Source organism: Cornus florida, unplaced genomic scaffold, assembly GCF_030987335.1.
Source record: "Cornus florida cultivar Cherokee Brave unplaced genomic scaffold, ASM3098733v1 CherokeeBrave_3.0.0_Hap2_Chr04, whole genome shotgun sequence".
NCBI classification, from domain to species: Eukaryota; Viridiplantae; Streptophyta; class Magnoliopsida; order Cornales; family Cornaceae; genus Cornus; species Cornus florida.
This window is the reverse complement of record NW_026775574.1, coordinates 78,870,117-78,889,321: the sequence shown is the minus strand read 5'-3', so window position 1 is coordinate 78,889,321 and position 19,205 is coordinate 78,870,117. Positions and strand designations below refer to the sequence as shown.

Here is a 19,205-nt window from a genome sequence, read left to right as displayed (position 1 = left end):
TTTTTTTTTTTTTTCCTATTCCATTTAACTTCACTTTTTTTTAATGCAATTCTACATTGAACTATGATTGTCATTTTCTGATATTGTCCTTCTATTTGCATGAGATTGCTCTTGTGTACTACAACTAATCTATTGGGATTAAATTGAGTGAATTTTCTGCAATTTTTAACTGAGCCTGAAAAAGGGGTGTTTTTTTTTTTTTTTTTTCTGCCTTCTTACATTTCTTTTTGTATTCAATTTAACTTCACTTCAAATTTTGTTCTTTCTATTATATATTGAACTATGACTGTCATTTTCTGATATTGTGTTTCTATTTGCATGGGATTGATGTGGTGTACTACAACTGATCCATTGGGATGAAATTGATTTCATTTTATGGAATTTTCAAAACTGAGCATGAGGTATAAAATGCAACTGTTTTGGCATTTTGATTCAGTTCCATACAATTGTGCATTGGTTCCTATTGTCCATCTGGGATTGCAATTGAGATCACTTTCTGAAATTTACAAAAGAGTTTGAAAAAAGGTAACTTCATTTTCAATTTTAGATTTTTACTTCTATTGAAGTTGTGTTCAGTTTCTGAAATTCTGGTATATTGAAGTTGTGTTCAATTTTTTATTTTTGGTTCTATTGGTATGACCTTGTTATTGTGTTGGTGTTGAGTTCATTTTCTGAATTTCTACATCTATTTGCATGACCATGCAGCTGAGAACTACAACTGTTATATTGGGATTGCAATTGAGTTCACTTTCCAAAATTTACAAATGAGTTTGAAAAATGGTAACTTCATTTTCAATTTTAGATTTCTACTTCTATTGAAGTTGTGTTCAGTTTCTGAAATTCTAGTATATTGAATTTGTGTTCAATTTCTGATTTCTGGTTCTATTTGCATGACCTTGCTGCTAAGAACTACAACTGCTATATTGGGATTGCAATTGAGTTCACTTTCTGAAATTTACAAATGAGTTTGATAAAAGGTAACTTCATTTTCAATTTTACATTTCTACTTCTATTGAAGTTGTGTTCGGTTTCTGAAATTGTGGTATATTGAAGTTGTGTTCAATTTCTAATTTCTGGTTCTATTTGCATGACCTTGTTCTTGTGTTGGTGTTAAGTTCATTTTCTGAATTTCTATATCTATTTGTATGATCTTGTTGCTGAGAACTAGCAAATAAAACCAAACCACAAATATTTATATACAATTTATAGTGAGAGAAGGTTTCTCAAGCTTAAAAAGAAGTCTGAACTGTTAGAAGAAGGGAAATGCAGTGTATTTGGACTGCACAATATTATTGTGGGACTCACAAGATCTAATGGTTGACTTTGTGCAATCACTATATAATTGTTGTGGCTAGTTGGATAGTCAATCTTTGGAATCATAACTCTGAATCTTGCAAGGCAATGGCCTAGAAATTGTGTTTTGTTAAGGTTGTTTACTACCTCTAAAGGGGAAGAAACAATGAACATTCTTGGGAAGTATTTGACTCAAGAGAATCTCTGCAAACAAATAAAGGACGATATTAGGTGCAAACTTTATGTTGCTTTTCTGAGAGTTGCTGATGCAAATGAAGAGCTTGACCCAGAGCTTCAAGTATGGGTTAAGCAAGTGAGAGAAGTTGCTCATGACACCGAAGATGTCCTAGATGAATTCATCCTTCGCCTTGCTCATCATCACGGGGATGGATTCTATGGTTTTCTTCGTAAGATTTCTTGTTCTATTAAGAACTTGAAAGCTCGCCATCAGACTGGTTCTGAGATACGTAAAATAAAGTCCAAAGTCGAAATTATACATCAAAGATACCAAGGATACCATGATAGATTTAGTATCTCAGAACATGGATCAAGCTCCACCATCGTCAACAGCAACACATGGTATGATAGTCGAGGTGATGCACTTCTACTGGAAGAAGCTGAGCTTGTGGGCATGGATGGGCGCAAGAAGGAGCTGACTGGGTGGCTTGTGGAGGACACTCCCAAACTCAAAGTTGTTTCGGTGGTGGGGATGGGGGGTTTGGGAAAAACCACCCTAGTAAAGAAAGTCTATGATGATATGAAGGTGAAGAATCATGCATGGAATGTTTGGATCACTGTTTGTCAATCATTTGATCTCAGAGAGCTTCTCAAAAACATAATTTGAAGACTCTTCGATGGAGCCAAGCAACCGGCCCGGCCCCTCAAAGATTGGAAACCATGGACAGCAATAACTTGAAAGCGGAAATCAAATATTTCCTTCGACAGAGAAGGTACGTGCTTGTTTTAGATGATGTATGGCAAATAGATGCATGGAATGCTTTTAAATATGCATTGCTTGACAATAATAGTGGCAGCCGAATACTGCTCATGACCCGCATTAATGATGTAGCTTTTACATCTTGTGTAGAATCTCCTGATCAGATCTATACCGTGAAACCATTGTCCTAAGAACAGTCCTAGACTCTGTTCCGTAGGAAGACATTCCCAGACAACCACTGCCCTCCACATTTAGAGGACCTCTCACGAAGTATCTTAGATAAGTGGGAGGGCTTGCCACTCGCAATTGTGGCAATTAGTGGTGTTTTGGCTACGAAAGACAAAAGTATAACCCATGAATGGGAATTGTTTCTCCGTAGCCTTGGTGCTCAGTTAGAAGGCCATGGTAAACTTGAGAGTGTGAAAAAGATACTCACTTTGAGTTACTATGATTTGCCTTACTATCTAAAAATATGCTTCTTGTACTTGGGTTTATTCCCTGAGGATTACGAGATTGAGCGCATGAGAGTGATTCGACTGTGGATCGCAGATGGATTTGTGAAAGAGATAGGGCGACTGACAATGGAAGAAGTTGCAGAAGGCTATCTCAACGAGCTTATTAATAGAAGCTTGGTCTAAATGGCAAAGATAAATGATATTGGAAGGCTGAGAGAGTGTCGCATCCATGACCTTTTCCGTGAAGTAATTACTTCAAAGTCAAGAAAACAAAACATTGCTGCCATGGTAAGTAAAGAAAGCACAACATGGCCGGAAAAAGTTTGGCGCTTGTCAATTCAGCATACCTTGGGGAACTTGCAGCATTCAAATCATTTTCCTCAACTCCATTCCTTGCTCATGTTTTCTGTGAAAGAATCTATATCCGAGTCGTTGAATCCTATATTATTCAATGGTGGGGTTAGGTTGTTGAAGGTTTTGGACCTGAGGGGTGCTTCTTTGAAGATACTTCCAAATGAAGTTGGCAAACTATTTCATCTCAGGTATTTAAGCTTGAGGAGAACAGAGGTTGAAATGCTTCCAAAATCCATAGGTAAGCTTGAAAACTTTGAAACTTTGGATCTCAAAAACACCAATGTAACTGAGTTGCCTATCCAGATCTTAAAGCTCCAGCGTTTTCATCATCTTTTGGTGTACAATGTGAGAAATTTGGTGTGAATGGAAGTTGTTAATCAAGGAGTCTCTAACTGGAGTGGTGTTCTTTACACGTGATTTAACGTGGTTGAGGATGGGCTGGAAAGTAAGGATAGCTGTAAGACCATATTTGTAAGTTTGGATTATAAACGTTGATAGAACATAACATTGTGTATATGTTGTAACAACGTGAATATATGATAAGAATGGTTGCAGGTTGAATGGTTGAAATGTTATTACCGTTATTTTCCAAAGGTTACATAAATCAATCGCAACCATTGACAACCACAGTTGCAACTCTTTCAACTATTGTATCCAATGTTCGTGTCTTGTGACAAAAGACGCCATGTTTTATATCTTTACAAAACTATGTGAATTTGGCTTTAGGTGGCCATGAATGTCATGTTAGGCTAACATGAATGTTACGGTTTTACGAGAGTTGGATATACCGATGGTGAACATGCAAGTGACGTGACTGTTAAAGAAGTAAAAGTCACCTAGTTAATCTGGAAAGGTGCGATATAGTGAAGAGAGGCAACCAATCCAACAGACACCACTTTTGAAGAGACATGACCAATTCAAGAGACACCACATTTTTCTATAAATACCCTAGGCTGCTATCATTTTTAATTCATGCAATTTTCCATTCTTCTCTCCATCTCTCAACATGAACCCCCCAAGTAGGTGGTTCAAGCCATGGTCAAGTGGTCTGAGCCACTTAGGCCCAAAACTAATTTCATTGAGCTATATTAAATTTGGTCTGAGCCATTTGGTTGGGATTGCACCCAATTCATTATTTATGTAGTATAGATGCATTTTTGAGTTAGAGAGAGTATTACACAAAGGAGGTTCGCCATGTTCACGAGTTTGTAGTGCTGTTACTGATGGATGTAAACCGTTGTATCCTGGGAGATAGACGCCATTGAGTCTGTTAGCACGCGGGGCAAATCTGTCTTAAGGACATAGTATCCAATACTAGCCTCGGTCTAGGTTCTTTATTTATTATTTATTAATTTATTGATTTATTTTACTAATTTTATTAAATATATAGTTGTAATCATTTCTTAGGATATTGTTAATTATCTCATATCATATTAGTATATGGGTTGTTATATCTTAAAAGTCACATGAAACATATATTTTACTAACAATCTTAAGACATACTCATCATTGCGTATATTTTATTATATGCTTCTATTTAAGATATAAGCAAGTGAAGATTATATTAATAATTGGGATATAATAAAATAATGTTATATACCTTATTATATGGTAATATGCTAAATATTGATGTGTTCAATATTATATGAAATTGAAGCATGTTATATAAGTAGACTCTTGAATTATTTATATAATTTAATATTGATTGAATTATTTTAATTTTGTAATATAATATTACGTAGTATATTATATTATCTTAAATTTGTGTCAACTAGAGTTAGAAAAAAGTATTTTATTTTATTTTTTTATCAATGATTGCACAAGATGATGTTATCTTTATTTGCTACGAAGCAAAGATAAAGCCTTAGAAATGTTTTAAACATTACAAAAATGTGGTTGAGAATTAACTTGACAAAAAGATCAAGGTGTTAAGAAATGATAAAGTTCGTGAATACGAAGTATCATTTGCTGATATTTGTTCAGAACATGATATCATTCACGAAGAAATAATGAATGCTATGTTGACAAGTTCTGGTTTAATTCAGAATTTGTGGGGGGAAAGTTTTGCTTTCTACAAATTATATTCTCAATAAAATACCTCAAAAGAAAACTAATGTAACACCATATGAATTATAGAAAGGTCATAAATCTTCGATAATTTCTTAAAAGTGTGGGGGTGTGATGGTGTTATCTCCTATTGATATGTGGCATTTTTGGGATAAAACTTAAGAACAAAATCGTGTGGGCTCGGGCTCAAAATAAATAATATCATACTATGTGGTGGAGTGGTTCATTACATAAAACCTTTGATATGTTATGCTCATAACAGCAGTACATATCATTTTCTTTGTACATAAATTATACAACGAAAATAAAGATGATCTTAGACATAGCAGGATAGTTAGAACGTCTAAATCCTTTGGTCCTTATTTTCTAACATACTTATTGGAGAATGAACCACAAAGGAAGCAAAGTCTTCTCTTGAATATTATTATTTCTTGGATTAATTATGCAATATAATTAATCATGTGATATAATATTAAACTATATTATTTATGTGAGTTCAATATTATTTATCTAAGTGCTTAGTTTTATTTGAGATTATAATGTTAAACTATGTAGTTGAATTACTTTGTGTGCATATTAATCCAATTTTACAATATAATTTATTTAATATGTAACATTATTAAATTTGTATGAGTTTATGACTGGTTTGTGTATGTAATACAACAAACAAAAATTGACTAGTCTAGCTATGTCAATTCTCCCGATAGTCAAGGAAAAAAGATCTATACTAGTGTTTAAGACACGTATAGCTGTGAATGGGCTGAATAAGAGAAGATTTTCGAATAACTCTAAAGAGTTTAATGAAAAATGTTATGGATACACTAAGTAAGTACACTGAGACAAGTTAAATCAAGCTAGTTAGCTCTAATGTACAATTTAGCTAAAAGTTAAAATGTTACTGAGTTGCAAATTAGTCAGCTTAGCTATAAGCTAAAATGATTAATGAGGCGCACAGAACCTAAAAGGAAGATGAAAATCTGTTAGTTGGTTCTAGCTCTCAACTTGGTAGTAAAAAATACGAGAATGATGAGTAACCATTTTAGCCATAAAGTATTTGAGTTATACATCATATCTGCTCATGTAGGAGAGAATAATACTACTTGTAAAGTAGTAGTTTTTGAAGAATATTCTTCAAAAAAAATTATTATACTACCAATGTAGACTACTTAGATAAATGTGTACTAAAGCTATGAACTACTAGAATTGATAGCTAAACAAACTTAACTTCAAGCTAACGGTAAAAGCTGAGAAGTGGGTGTTCGTCATAACCTAGAAGTAAGATATGAGAAGAGTGCTAATGATACCTAAGAACTCACTTTTAACTAGTAATGATAGTTGAGAAGTGAGTGTTCACTCTGTGGTGATTGTATTCAAAGCTTAAATAATAAGAAAATTATTTGCTTAAATGATTGAGTTATATGATGTGTGATACATGAAAGGTTATGACATGTTAATATGACTGACTTAATATGAACCTAAACATGAATAACTCAATTCATAAATACAAAAGATATAGAAGCAAATATTAATTAGAGCCCATTGTAATTAATATCTCTAACATTAATTCACAGCAACGTCTGTGACATATTATAAGAACAAGCTAGAGATAAAATGATTTTATATGCACTAGAGACTATTATACATGCTTCTTTGAGAAGCAAATATAGAATCTTGGAAAGGTAGATGAGGTGAAATATTTAACATATGGTATTTCATGTGTTGGAAAACCATAAGAAATATATCATATATAAAATTTCAAGATTATCCTAAAGTTGTGGGGGAATATTGTCCATAAATGAAATTTGCTACGAGTTACCTCATCAGATAAGAAATACTTACAAATGTGGGGGTTCTTAAATCCTAAAAGATTTTGGATAGAACCAAAAATCATTTATAGTATTATAACAATAGTGCATGTTGTTTCCTACGAGGAAAATATTATGGAACAACTAGAAGAGTTCTTTTTATAGCTAAAGAACTGAGTTATTTGTTCCAATTGAAAAGTCAAGTGTGTAAACTTATAAGTCTTTGAGTGGATTAAAGCTACTACCGAGACAATGACATAAATGTGATGCATAAGTCATTGTATGCCTTAAAAAAAAAAAATTAATAATGATATACTAATTATATATTTGATATGAAAGATTTAACATATGATAATATAGTATATTCTCAATAGAGTGAGATTGGGATAATACTAGTTAAGACAACAAAAGCGTAGCTAACTTTTGTAGATGTAAATCTCATATATAAATACTAGTCAAAGTATATCATTGGTTGAGATTGCAAGGCATCTTAATAACTGTGCTTAATTACACAATTTCAATCTAGGATAGGATCACTGAAAAGCAATAAATTGAGTAGTTGAGATACACCTTAAGTCAAATATTGCATAAATCGAGGTATCTAACTAATTGGAAGTGTAACAGTGATGCAATCTAGATGTGAGATATTAAAGACTTCAAATCCAAGAGTAGATATATCTTTAATCATAAAGTTGTAGTTGTATATTCTTAATATAACTAAAAGTTAGAAACTTTGAATGAATCAAATAGGAAAGTCAATAGACTTTACCTAGAGGACATTTCAAAATAAGTCTACACCTGTGCCACTAAAGAAAATAATATTGCTAACAATAAGCAATTTTAGGGCACAAAGTACACATTTGCTTTCAATTGGAGAAATCTCTGCAGAGTATAATATTTCTAAACACAATCTTATGGCCACATATAAAATTGAGGATTGTACTAGAGAACAATTGTACGGATCATTAAGGGGAATGGGGTTTAAAGCCGAAAGCAAACGAGTCATCTTAATGGAAAACTAACCTAGCTGACTGGAGATCCCAAGATCTAGGTTCAAAGAGAGAACAGAAATTCTGAGTGACTCACCAGAAGCACTGGGAAAATATAAATCTTCTGCCCATTTCGTGAGACAATGCTACCTACAGCGAGAATTAGGATAAGCTACGCTTTTAATGACTCTTATATCTTGAAAATTCAAGAGGGGTATGGTAGGATACTCTTAATAAGAAGTCACCTATATGAGTGTGAAGTGGGGCCGCTTCTATGAGAATTATAAAGGCTATGTTTTCTAGAGCACTCATGAATGCCAGGAGTTGTTCAGGGCCAAAATGAACACAACAATGAGAACCTACTATGTGAGGAAGGCTACTGTATGTTTGTTATTGTCTTGGTTTCCACAAACGGCTGAACAGTTCAAGACATCGCGTTCACTGGTTAGCTAGTAAATCCGATAGCAATACACTAGGGAAAGTTCAAAGCCAAAAACTACCAATCCTGATGCAGTAACTTTTCAAAAATACTCTCTCTAGTGTCTGTATTATCATTTGCATTTTAGTAGCCAATTTCCATTCATGTGAGGGATTGTTAGAAATTTGGTGTGAATGGAAGTTGTTAATCAAGGAGTCTCTAACTGGAATGGTGTTCTTTACACGTGATTCAACGTGGTTGAGGATAAATTGGAAAGTAAGGATAGTTGTAAGACCATATTTGTAAGTTTGGGTTATAAACGTTGACATAACATAACATTGTGTATATGTTGTAACAACGTGAATATATGGTGAGAATGGTTACAGGTTGAATGGTTGAAATGCTATTACCGTTATTTCCCAAAGGTTACATAAATCAATTGCAACCATTGACAACCACAGTTGCAACTCTTTCAACTATTGCATCCAATGTTCGTGTCTTGTGACAAAAGACGCCATGTTTCATATCCTTACAAAACTACGTGAATTTGGCTTTGGGTGGCCATAAATGCTCTTGTGATTTATTTGATGGTTCATACTCATTTCTTGATGGATTATACCTCTCCCTTAGTTTAATTAGTTAATTTCATGTCATTAGCTTAGTTGTAGTATAGTTGTAGTGTAGATGTTAAATGGGAGGACAATCCATGCTTGTTGTTTGATATTCCATGCTTTTGAATGTAAGTAGCATATGTCTCTAACCTTGTGATGTGTTTGGATTGTGAGCTTAATGAAATGATTAATGGTTTAGTTTGATATATTGTGCTTTTCACTATGTTGCTTAGACAATATATACTTAATTGGTCATCCTTACTAATTGAAACAACCAAACACACACACACAAATATTGCAACACATATCTTCCCCTCATTAATCATTCATTAAAGGTGTAGAAAAATATGCTTAGTGGTGATCTCTAAACCCCAAAATCTCTCTCTCTCTCTTTTATTCTCTTTATTGCATTATTGTTTACTTTAGTTTAATTTGCATCTAGTGTAATTCAACCAACCAACCACTATTTTGATCACTCGACCTACTAACCCTAATCTTGATTCCTCAACCTAATACGATCCACTAATCCCATGGGACGATCCCTACTTGCCCTAACTATATTTTTAGTGAAAGGTAGTAGTGGCAATTTCTAAATGTAAAACTTGGCCACATTCATCATAGCTCTACACCACTATCTTTGGTGTGATACACAAACTTTGGGTCGGTGTGCGACAAAAGCCACCAAGTTTTTAGCGCCGTTGCCAAGGATTTATTGAAGGCAACGTCGTATTTGTGGAATCAATTAGGAATTAGTACTCCTTTGATCATGTCTTTATTTTGCTTTTTTTTTTTTTTTTTTTTTTTTTCTTTTAATTACTCATTGAGTTTGTTCTTGTTTGACTAGGAGCATTGAGCTAAGAAGGTGAGCAAAGGAGCATCCAAGCAAAGGAGCTAAGCAAACAAAGAAAAAGGCTAAAATCATAAATAAAAAAAATAAAAAATAAAAAATTGCTAAACTAAAAGCTAAAAAAATTTGGAGTTGAAGTGCTAAATGACCTTTGTGAACTTTTCCTTACTTAACCCTTAGCTAAGTCGTTGGCCCGCGTGGAGGCTTGTATTTCAATTCTTAGATAAATCGTAAGCCCACGTGGAGGCAATTTACTTTTCTTTGTATATTGTTGATAATATGGGAGTATGGAACATTGTATGTGGAGGAAGTTTGTTGATTGTTGATTTGTTGTGAAGGTGAAGTGTTTGTCATTATTGCTTGTTATGTTACATTGTGCATGCATGGTCGTAGATCATTGAGACCCACTCTTGTCCCTTTAAATTTTAATCTTGAATCCATTGTTCGAAACCCTAGGGGAAAAGGAAGTTCTAGTCAATCCATTTCATCAATAGAAGTTGACAATGAGGACCATGTAGAGGACCTTGGTCATATAGACCAACAAGGTATCCTCCACCCCAATGTGCATCATGATAACATGTAAGTACCATTAGGCATGCCGAAGCCATTTGTTCATCCACCACAACAACAAGACCAAGTTCCGTTGGGAATACCAAGGCCAATGTATGCTCCACCACCTCCCATCATCCAAGGCAATTAAGGTGTCCATGTTGCACTGCCAATTGCTAATCCTCCTCTTGCTTTAAGAGATCACTATGTGCCTAATGAATATAATGCACCCACATGTATTCAATTGCCACCATTTAGAGCACACACCACTATAAAATCAAGCCACAAACCATTCAAATGCTTCCTAATTATCATGGACTTCCAAGTGAAGAACCTTACAAGCATTTGGATGAGTTTCCTGAAGTATGTTCCACCGTTAAATACACGGACATGCCAGAAGAGGTCTTAAGGCTTAAACTTTTTCCATTCACCCTTAAAGACAAGGCAAAATATTGGTTTAACAATCTTAGACCCTTTTCAATAACTTCTTGGGCAGAAATGCAACAAGAGTTCTTGAAGAAGTACTATCCGGTTTCTAAGACTAATGCCATGAGAACTTCAATTAGCGAATTTTCATATGGGGATGGGGAAACGTTCCATGAGGCATGGAAACGCTTTAATGAATTGTTTAGGAAGTGTCCACATCATGGCATGCCCAAATGGCAATTAGTTCAATATTTCTTTGAGAGCTTATCGGATAATTACAAGGGCATGGTTGATACTTCCATAGGTGGCTCTTACATTGATAGGCATGAGGATGACGTGTGGTGTCTTTATGAGAGCATGAGTGAGAATTCTTTGCATCAAACTTTATCTTCGAAGAATGGTAAGAATTCAAGTGGTAAGAAGAGTGTTGACTTACATCAAGTAGACCATTCCAATGAAATTGCCGCCGAGATGAAATCATTATATCAAAAGTTTGATCAATTCTTGATCAACCAAAACTCGACAAATCCAGTATCTTCCTTCCCTAACCATTCTCATTATGCATCTAATGAGACATGTATGACTTGTTTAAGTGTTTTACATTCTACTTCCAACTGTCCCCATGGACATATGCAAAGTGAGCATAATGAACAAACAAATGCTGTTTTTGCTAACCATGGGAACAATCCTTATGGCAATCACTATAATCCTAGTTGGAGAAATCACCCGAACTTCTCTTGGAAAAGCCAAGGGGAGGGCTCAAACCCTTCCCAATGTGGTTTTCAAGGAAAGTACATTCTACCTCCAATGCAAGGCCAAGGTTCCCAAGGTTTTAGATCATCATACCAATCGCAAGGAAATCAATTTTCACTTTCCCAATCAATCATATTCCCAAGGAAATGCTAGAAGTCCCGCTTTTGAAGAGAAAATTTTGACTGCTCTAGGCACTCTAGAGGCTAACACTCAATTGCTTCATTCTTATTTTCAATCCATTGCTAAGCTAGAAACCCAAGTAGGGCAAATAGCTAGTACTTTGAATGTTAGAAAGAAAGGGAAAATGCCTTTGAATACCCCACAAAAGCAACAATGTGTTGTGGAGACTCATTCCTCATCAAAAGGTCACACAATAGAGCATGTCAATGCGGTGACTACCTTAAGAAATGGGAAGATTGTGGACAACCAAGTGGGTATGTCCAATGAAGAGAGTGAACCGGTGCAACTACAAGTTGACACCCGTCCCGTTTCACATCTTATTCCTCCTTCATTGCATATGCATGATCTTTCAAATAAGAATGTGTTGAAAAGTGATTTGAAAAGTGATTTTGAAAAGAAAGATTTGCAAAATGATTTCAAAACTTCTTGTGTTAAAGAGATTTCAAAGAAAATTTCTGAAAAGGTTTTTGAGCCAAAAGCTCTATTTCCGGATGCCTTAAAAGGATCCATTTCAAATGACAAGCAAAAGGCCAAAGCAAATGAAATTATGGATGTGTTTATGCAAGTGAAAGTTAATCTTCCACTTTTGGATGCAATCAAGCAAATTCCAGTTTATGCCAAATTTTTGAAGGACTTGTGCACCCAAAAGAGGAAGAATAAAAGCCAAGCACTTAGGAAAGTGATCTTAACTGAACAAGTGAGCTCAATTTTGCAACATAACATTCTTCCAAAGTTTAAGGACCCCGGTTCACCTACCACTTCATGCATCATTGGTGATCATATCATTAATCGGACTCTCCTTAACCTAGGAGCAAGTGTTAATCTTCTTCCATACTCGATATATGTCAAATTAGACTTAGGAGACTTGAAACCGACGTCGGTGGTTTTACAACTTGCCGACCGATCCATCAAAAAGCCTAGGGGTATCATTGAGGACGTATTGATTAAGATTGAAAAATTCTTCTTTCCCGTTGATTTCGTTGTCATTGACACGGAACCGGTCCTGAATCCTAAGAGCCAAATTCCCATTATCCTTGGCTGTCCTTTCTTAGCAACCGCGAATGCCAACATCAATTGTAGGATGGGGATAATGAAAATCTCATTTAGCCACATGAAGGTAAAGTTGAATATTTTCAATCCAACCCCCAACTCATTTGACAAACTTGAAGAAGTTAATATTGTGGAAAAATGTCATGACCTTAAAAGTGAAGGAATTGAGTTTTTGAGTGAAACCAAAGTTTCAAAAGGTTCATCTTCAATCCTGCATTCTAAGAAAATTGTTTCAAAGTCTTATTTTGAAAGGGCATGGAAGCCTAAAGATTGTTTTGACCAAAGACCAAAAATTTCTTTTGAGCTTAATCTAACAAGTTCCTTAAAGAACCATTTGTTGGGTGGAGTTCAAAACACTTATCACCCCAACAAGGAGGGGATGCATTATAAGATTTTTAATCCGGGCTAAAAGTGCCTAAAGTCCTGCTAGAGACGTTAAAGATTAGCAAAAGTATTTCGTAGGGTGTCAAAACCCTATTTCTCCCCCATTTCTATCTTACATTTCATTTCTTGCGAAGTATAGATATTTGCTTTGGGTTCATATGCATTGCTAGGACCTGTGATTAGGATTGCATGCACTTTCATGTTGGAATTAAGCATTTTGCATAAATTTGATCGATCTTCAAGGAGTATTCGATCGATCGAACTTCTACCTGAATCCAAAAATTTTCGACCTGCATTCAACCTACATCCAAATCACCTCTCTGTCCCATCGATCGAATTTGTTCTCAGATCGATCAGAAGTCCTTAGATCGATCCAAACTTTAAGTTCGATCGATCTTCAGTTCCAACACTTAGATAAATTTTGAGCCTGCACAAACCTGCATATTTCAGCTCTCTGTCTCATTGATCGACGACATTCATAGATCGATCTAAACTTCTTCGATCGATCCAACTTTACCATTGGATCGATCTGCAGTACCCAACACTTAGAAAATTTTTGAACCCAAAAACCTGCATATTTTTACCACTCTGCCAGATTAATCGAACATTTTGTTCAGATCGACCTCTGTTCTTCATTTCGCTATCTTTGACTTTGTTTTGACTTTCAAATTTTAAAATCGAAAAAGATTTTATTTTATTTCATTTTCTTTTATTTTATTTTTCAAAAACCCAAAAATATTTTCAATTTTTAATTTTTAATTTTTAATTTTTAATTTTTAATTTTTAATTTTTAATTTTTAAATTTTTAAATTTTTCAAAAGTTTCAAAAATTCTAAAAAAAAAAAAAAAAATCCTAACAATATTTTTACTTTTTATTTTATTTATTTTTACTTTTTATTTTTCAAAAATCCCAAAAATACTTTATCACTTAAGAGGAGAGATCATTACAGTTCGATCGATCTAAGGATTCAGTTCGATCGATCGAACTGGTAAGGGAGTGTTTTTAAAAATCGATTCAGGGTCATTCGATCGATTTCACAAGAATCGATCTCAAACCCTCGTTCCCACTTCGCCGCTGCATCCCATCTTCTCCATCTCCGGCGAGCGTTAAATCTCTCTCTTCTCGGATCTAGGACCTCATCTTCATCTCACCTTCTCTCTTAATTCCGGTAAGATCCGAGACTTCACCTCTTTGATTCAAGCTTCGATTTCATGAACACATGTTTTAACTGTTAGATCTAAGTTGTTTTCATGATGCCTACCTCCATTGATGAAGCTTCAACCTCTGTGTTTATATGTGTATATATATGTATATATGTTTTGTATAGATTCTGAATTTTATTTGATTTTCGGAGTTATGGGCCGAATCCAGTGACTAAGATTAATGTTTGTTGTGTTGATGGGCCCACGACCATGTTCGTGAAGGCCCCGTGCCATCCACGTCACAGATCTGTTCTTCGTTTTCTGTTACAGAGTTCGATCGATCGAACATCTTTCTCCGATCGATCTGAGTGAGATCGATCCCACTCATTTTTAAGATCGGTCGAACTTTTATCGATTTCTCATTTTTAAGATCGATCGAACTTTTATCGATTTCTCATTTTTAAGATCGATCCAAGTGAGATCGATCTCACAATTTTTGTGATCGATCGAATTTCATAGATTTGCAACACACACTTCATCCATCATTTATTGTGTTTCATGCTATCTCATACATGCCCAATGCCTGTGTTTTCCACATTGGATGCATTTCATACTTATCCTGTCTAGCATGTTTTACATTATGTCACTTATCCCTTGTCACTTGCATAGATTCATATTCTTTATCTGTTTTGTCTATCTTATTTGACATACATGATTCTATGAACTGTGCTTTAATTCTTTATATTGGCACTGACTTCCCTTGCAAGTTTTCTTTTTCATTTTGCAGGCCATGACTAGGGTCAAGACTATAGCTCGCGGACACTATCACTGTAGGGGCAGGCAGAGTTTGGAAGACGAGACCGGTCTATCTCATGCCCAGAACCCCATTCAGGAGGACCAGCCAGCCGAGGCCACTCCACCTCAGTCTCCCTTATCTGACAGCAGATTGCACTCTGCTACTGAGGCATCTACTTCACAGGCTCAAGCTGAGGCTGTACATTCACCATCTCCTTCACCTCCGCTAGCTCAGCCAGTTCAGGAGCTAGACCGACCATTACATAGATACTCACGCCTTTCATTGGCGTACGAGTGAATCTTCGATACAGACTTCTTTTCCCGATCGGTACTTACCCGATCAGCATATGATGATATATTACGGAGGGGCCTTACAGCCATTCTTGCCCCTGTCACGTACCCGGTGTACCCGAGGCTAGTACGGATGTTCTTCCAGAACCTCCAGCCTGCCCCGCATAACACGACGGAGCTGAGGACCACCATTGATGGTCATTTGATCTCTATTACAGTAGATACATTATCTAGATCTTGCCACTATCCACATGTCTGCCCTCTAGAGCTACAAGACACATATCCCACTCTCTATAGGCCATCATATGCGGACATGGTAGTTTTTCTCATAGGTCACTATGCCGATGGCGAGACTTTCGCCACCCGCACCTGTCTTCCAGATGACCTGTGGTTTTTCAACTCTATCTTGTTCCGTAACATCTTCATGGCCGGCTATAAAATACAGAGGCGCGGCGACTACCTTACAGCTCTATATGCATTCTACACAGGGTGTTAACTGTCTATTCCTGCACTTATCTGGAGCATCATGATGAAGCTGTATGTCGACCACATCAGCAAGGCCAAGCCCAAAAGGGCTAAGTATCTCCCATTCGGCCATCTCATCACACAAATTCTACGTGATCAGCGTTATCCCTTCCAGCCACAGGAGAAGCCTGAGTTTGGAGCCTGTTCATTCAAGAAGAAGGACTGGGATAAGAGCTACAATGCTTTTATCAAAAGTCTCCGGGACGACCCTGCCGAGGCAGCTGAGGATCTAAAGGCAGAGGAGATGGCAGCAGCAGCAGCAGCAGACCTGATAGCGGACGACATCGCAGTCGATCGGGCTGCAGTACACATCGACATGGAGTAGCCTACAGAGAACCCTAAGTAGCATTCTCCAGTTGGGTCACCCGTTCACGATGAGGAGCAGGCTCAGGATCATCATTCTCCCGATCCAGCCACACCTGAGGCTCCTACTCACATACCCGACTTTGGAGAGCGACTTCAGACTCTGGCGGACGCCGTGGTATCTATCCTCGCAGAGACTATCTCCATTAGAGCTGACATTGCTTCCCTCCGCATAGATGTCATGACCGCATTCAGAGATCTATCCAGAGACATCCGCAGAGCACGACCTGTCCGTCCTACCTCCTCCACTTGATCATTCCATTCTTCTTATTCCTTTTATATATCTGTGATATCTGCATATTTTTTATATTGTTATATTATTTTTGCAGCCGTGTCTATCGGCTTTGATACTGGATGTACTGTACTTTATTTTTGGTTTATATATGCTTTCTGTATGGATATCCTATTTTTATATTCTTATATCTATCTGTTTGACTCCATCAGGTGCATCCTAGTAATTTCAGTGGGAGAGAGTACTGCCCAAAATTTTCAAGACCACCCTTATACCTCTTTCTATTTTCAGTTGCTATCACATTTACACTTGCATATCCACTGTGCACTGTTATTATCCCTTTTGTTATCTAATGAATTTTATCCAAGTGCCAAATTTTCAGGATCACAATTAATCCCAAGTTTGGGGGGGCTATGCCACCCACTTTGGATACTTCTGTCCCAGCCATTCTTTGCCTTAGTTGCACTAGTATACTCTTTCTTTTTGTTCTCTTTGCACATTGAGGGCACTGTGCCATTTAAGTTTGGGGGTAATGGCGTTTTGCAGTGTTTGTTTTTAAATTCAAAATTTTGAGCATGACTTGTGTATTTGAGGGATTTTCTATTATTGGTCCATAACTAGCTATGATTTTGATCTTTTGAGGACTATATTGCTTAAAATTTAAAAATTATTTGACTTGAGAGTCCAATACTCCTTGTATGCCTTGTGGATGCCATTTAGGAGTAAATTTTTTGAAAGATTGATATCATGCTTGCACTTGTGGTCCACATCATCCTGATTTTGTATTCTACACTAGCACAGGCGCACACTAGCATTCATTTGTGGGGTACATGCTTTGTTGATTATTGAATTGGTTATATCCCAATTGGGCTAGTAGTGCATTGAAAGCTTTCATTCTTAATAAAGGAGGATAACAACCCCTTTTCACTAAGTAGCCGGGATTCTAGCCTCATCAAGTACTGAACTTCTCGCGCCAAAAGGTGGAGGGCCCAAACTCTAGGTTCATAATTGAATTCGAAAAAAAAAAAAAAAAAAAAAAAAAAAGAAAAAAAAAAAAAGAAAAAAGAAGAAGAAGTTGCAAAAGTAATAAAAAGTGAGGATTTCTCCCAAAAGGTGAGAAGTGAAAAATGATTAGATGGAGGTTGTTTTGATTTGTAACCTAGTTGATTTTAGCTTGTAAGTCCATAGGGGTGTTTGGACACCTAGTGCCCTAAAGCCGTCTGGTTTAGGAGTCATTGACCTAATGCTCGACCTCATGGATCGCTAGAAATCTTAATAGATCAACACATTGCACCATGCTTCCATCTTTGATCCTAAAAAAAAAAAAATCGAGTGAAAAGAATAAGCGCACCTAGAACAATAAAGCTTTAATAAAATGTCCACTTTTTTGTCTTGATGATCGGTACTAGATTTGTGTGCTAGTTTGAGGGTAAGGATGTGATTAATTCTTTAGTTGGCTAAGATAGCAACATATTTGATACCGGTCCACTCAAAAAGGATTCGAGAGTTCTTTTGATTTGCATGATCATTTTCTTGATGTGTGGAGGACCATACTTGCTTGCTTGATGTTGAAATTTTGGGAAATTGCTTGGAAATGGTTGAAAATTTTCATATTTGAGGTAGTTTTCTCCCAATGCTTGTTTGCAATATTGGTGCCTCTTTTGTGAGAATGAGCTTAATGTTTGTGGGTATCATTTCTGGAAACCCTCACGAGATTTCACTCGTCCACTAGGGGTAACCTAGGGGTTTAAAAGGCTTGTTGCATACGCTAAATGCAATCGTGTTTCCTACGAAAGTGGCGTTATCCATTTATTGTTTTCTAGTTCATACTTGTATAGTTGTTCATTTCATTCCTTTACTTTCTAGTTCATTGCTAGGGACTAGAAATATTTAAGTTTAGGGGTGTGATGAGTGCTGAAAAGTGTGTATTTAAACCCCTTAAGCATAGGTGTTCTATGACCTTTATCTATCTTATTTTCCCACTTTAGATTGATTTCGTTTTATTTCTATTTTCAGGTATTTATCCCTAAAATAAGCTAACTCAGCCAAATAAGAGCAGAAATGAAGCAATTCTGGGATAAATCAAAGAAAGGAGCAAAGTAGAGCAAAAGGAAGCAAAGGGTGGAATTTCAGCAACTTCGATCGATCTCAAGAAAAGTTCGATCGATCCAACTTTCATCAATCTCAGCACTTCAAGATGGATCTGAGCCATGTTTATCCCTATTCAAAGATCTCAAAGTTCGATCAACTTGATTCTCTGATCGATCGAATATTCTTGTCCTTATTCAAATGATTGATCTTATTCAGCTGTACCACCCTACCAACCGCTTTTATCCTTTTCCCAAAAATATCTTCAAAATATCTCAGATTTTTTTTTCCAAAAAGGCGCCGCCATAGAAGATCGATCCAGCTTTAGTTTGATAGATCTCAGCCATGTTCGATCGATCCAAGGTCAAGGTTCGATCGATCGAACTTCCTCCAGTGCAAAAAAGTTAAATTGCGAGCTCATAAAAAATTGTCCTCTATCCAATCATTGGGAGAATATTGGAGTATGTGCCAGATTATTTTTGGGTGTCACCCAACCTACCAAAAAGGAGGATTTGAGCAACTTTTGAGAGGGGATTCACACACATCCATAGGGAGAGATTTTTAGAGAATTCTTAGTGAGGAAGCAAAGGAGAAGAAGAAGTTAGAGACACCATTGGAGGCTCTTCATCAACCAAGGAGCAGATTTATTC

General features: G+C 36.2%; 1 protein-coding gene and 1 non-coding gene across 2 annotated transcripts; one reads left to right on the top strand and one right to left on the bottom strand.

The window, feature by feature from the left end:
- Positions 1–1,459: 1,459 nt before the first annotated feature.
- LOC132305162 (putative disease resistance protein At1g50180) lies at positions 1,460–9,985 on the top strand. The gene is made up of 2 exons (XM_059802841.1): positions 1,460–2,243; positions 9,774–9,985. The coding sequence occupies exon 1, from the start codon at positions 1,460–1,462 to the stop codon at positions 2,135–2,137; it is 678 nt and encodes a 225-aa protein (XP_059658824.1). The 3' UTR covers positions 2,138–2,243; positions 9,774–9,985.
- An 884-nt stretch (positions 9,986–10,869) lies between these two features.
- Positions 10,870–10,978, bottom strand: LOC132305840 (small nucleolar RNA R71). Its single transcript, XR_009481714.1, has one exon. It is a non-coding gene; the product is annotated as a small nucleolar RNA R71 (small nucleolar RNA).
- Positions 10,979–19,205: the final 8,227 nt, after the last annotated feature.

Bases quoted from the DNA above. Each gene is read 5' to 3' on its own strand.
- LOC132305162 (XM_059802841.1), top strand. From the start codon at position 1,460: ATGAACATTCTTGGGAAGTATTTGACTCAAGAGAATCTCTGCAAACAA.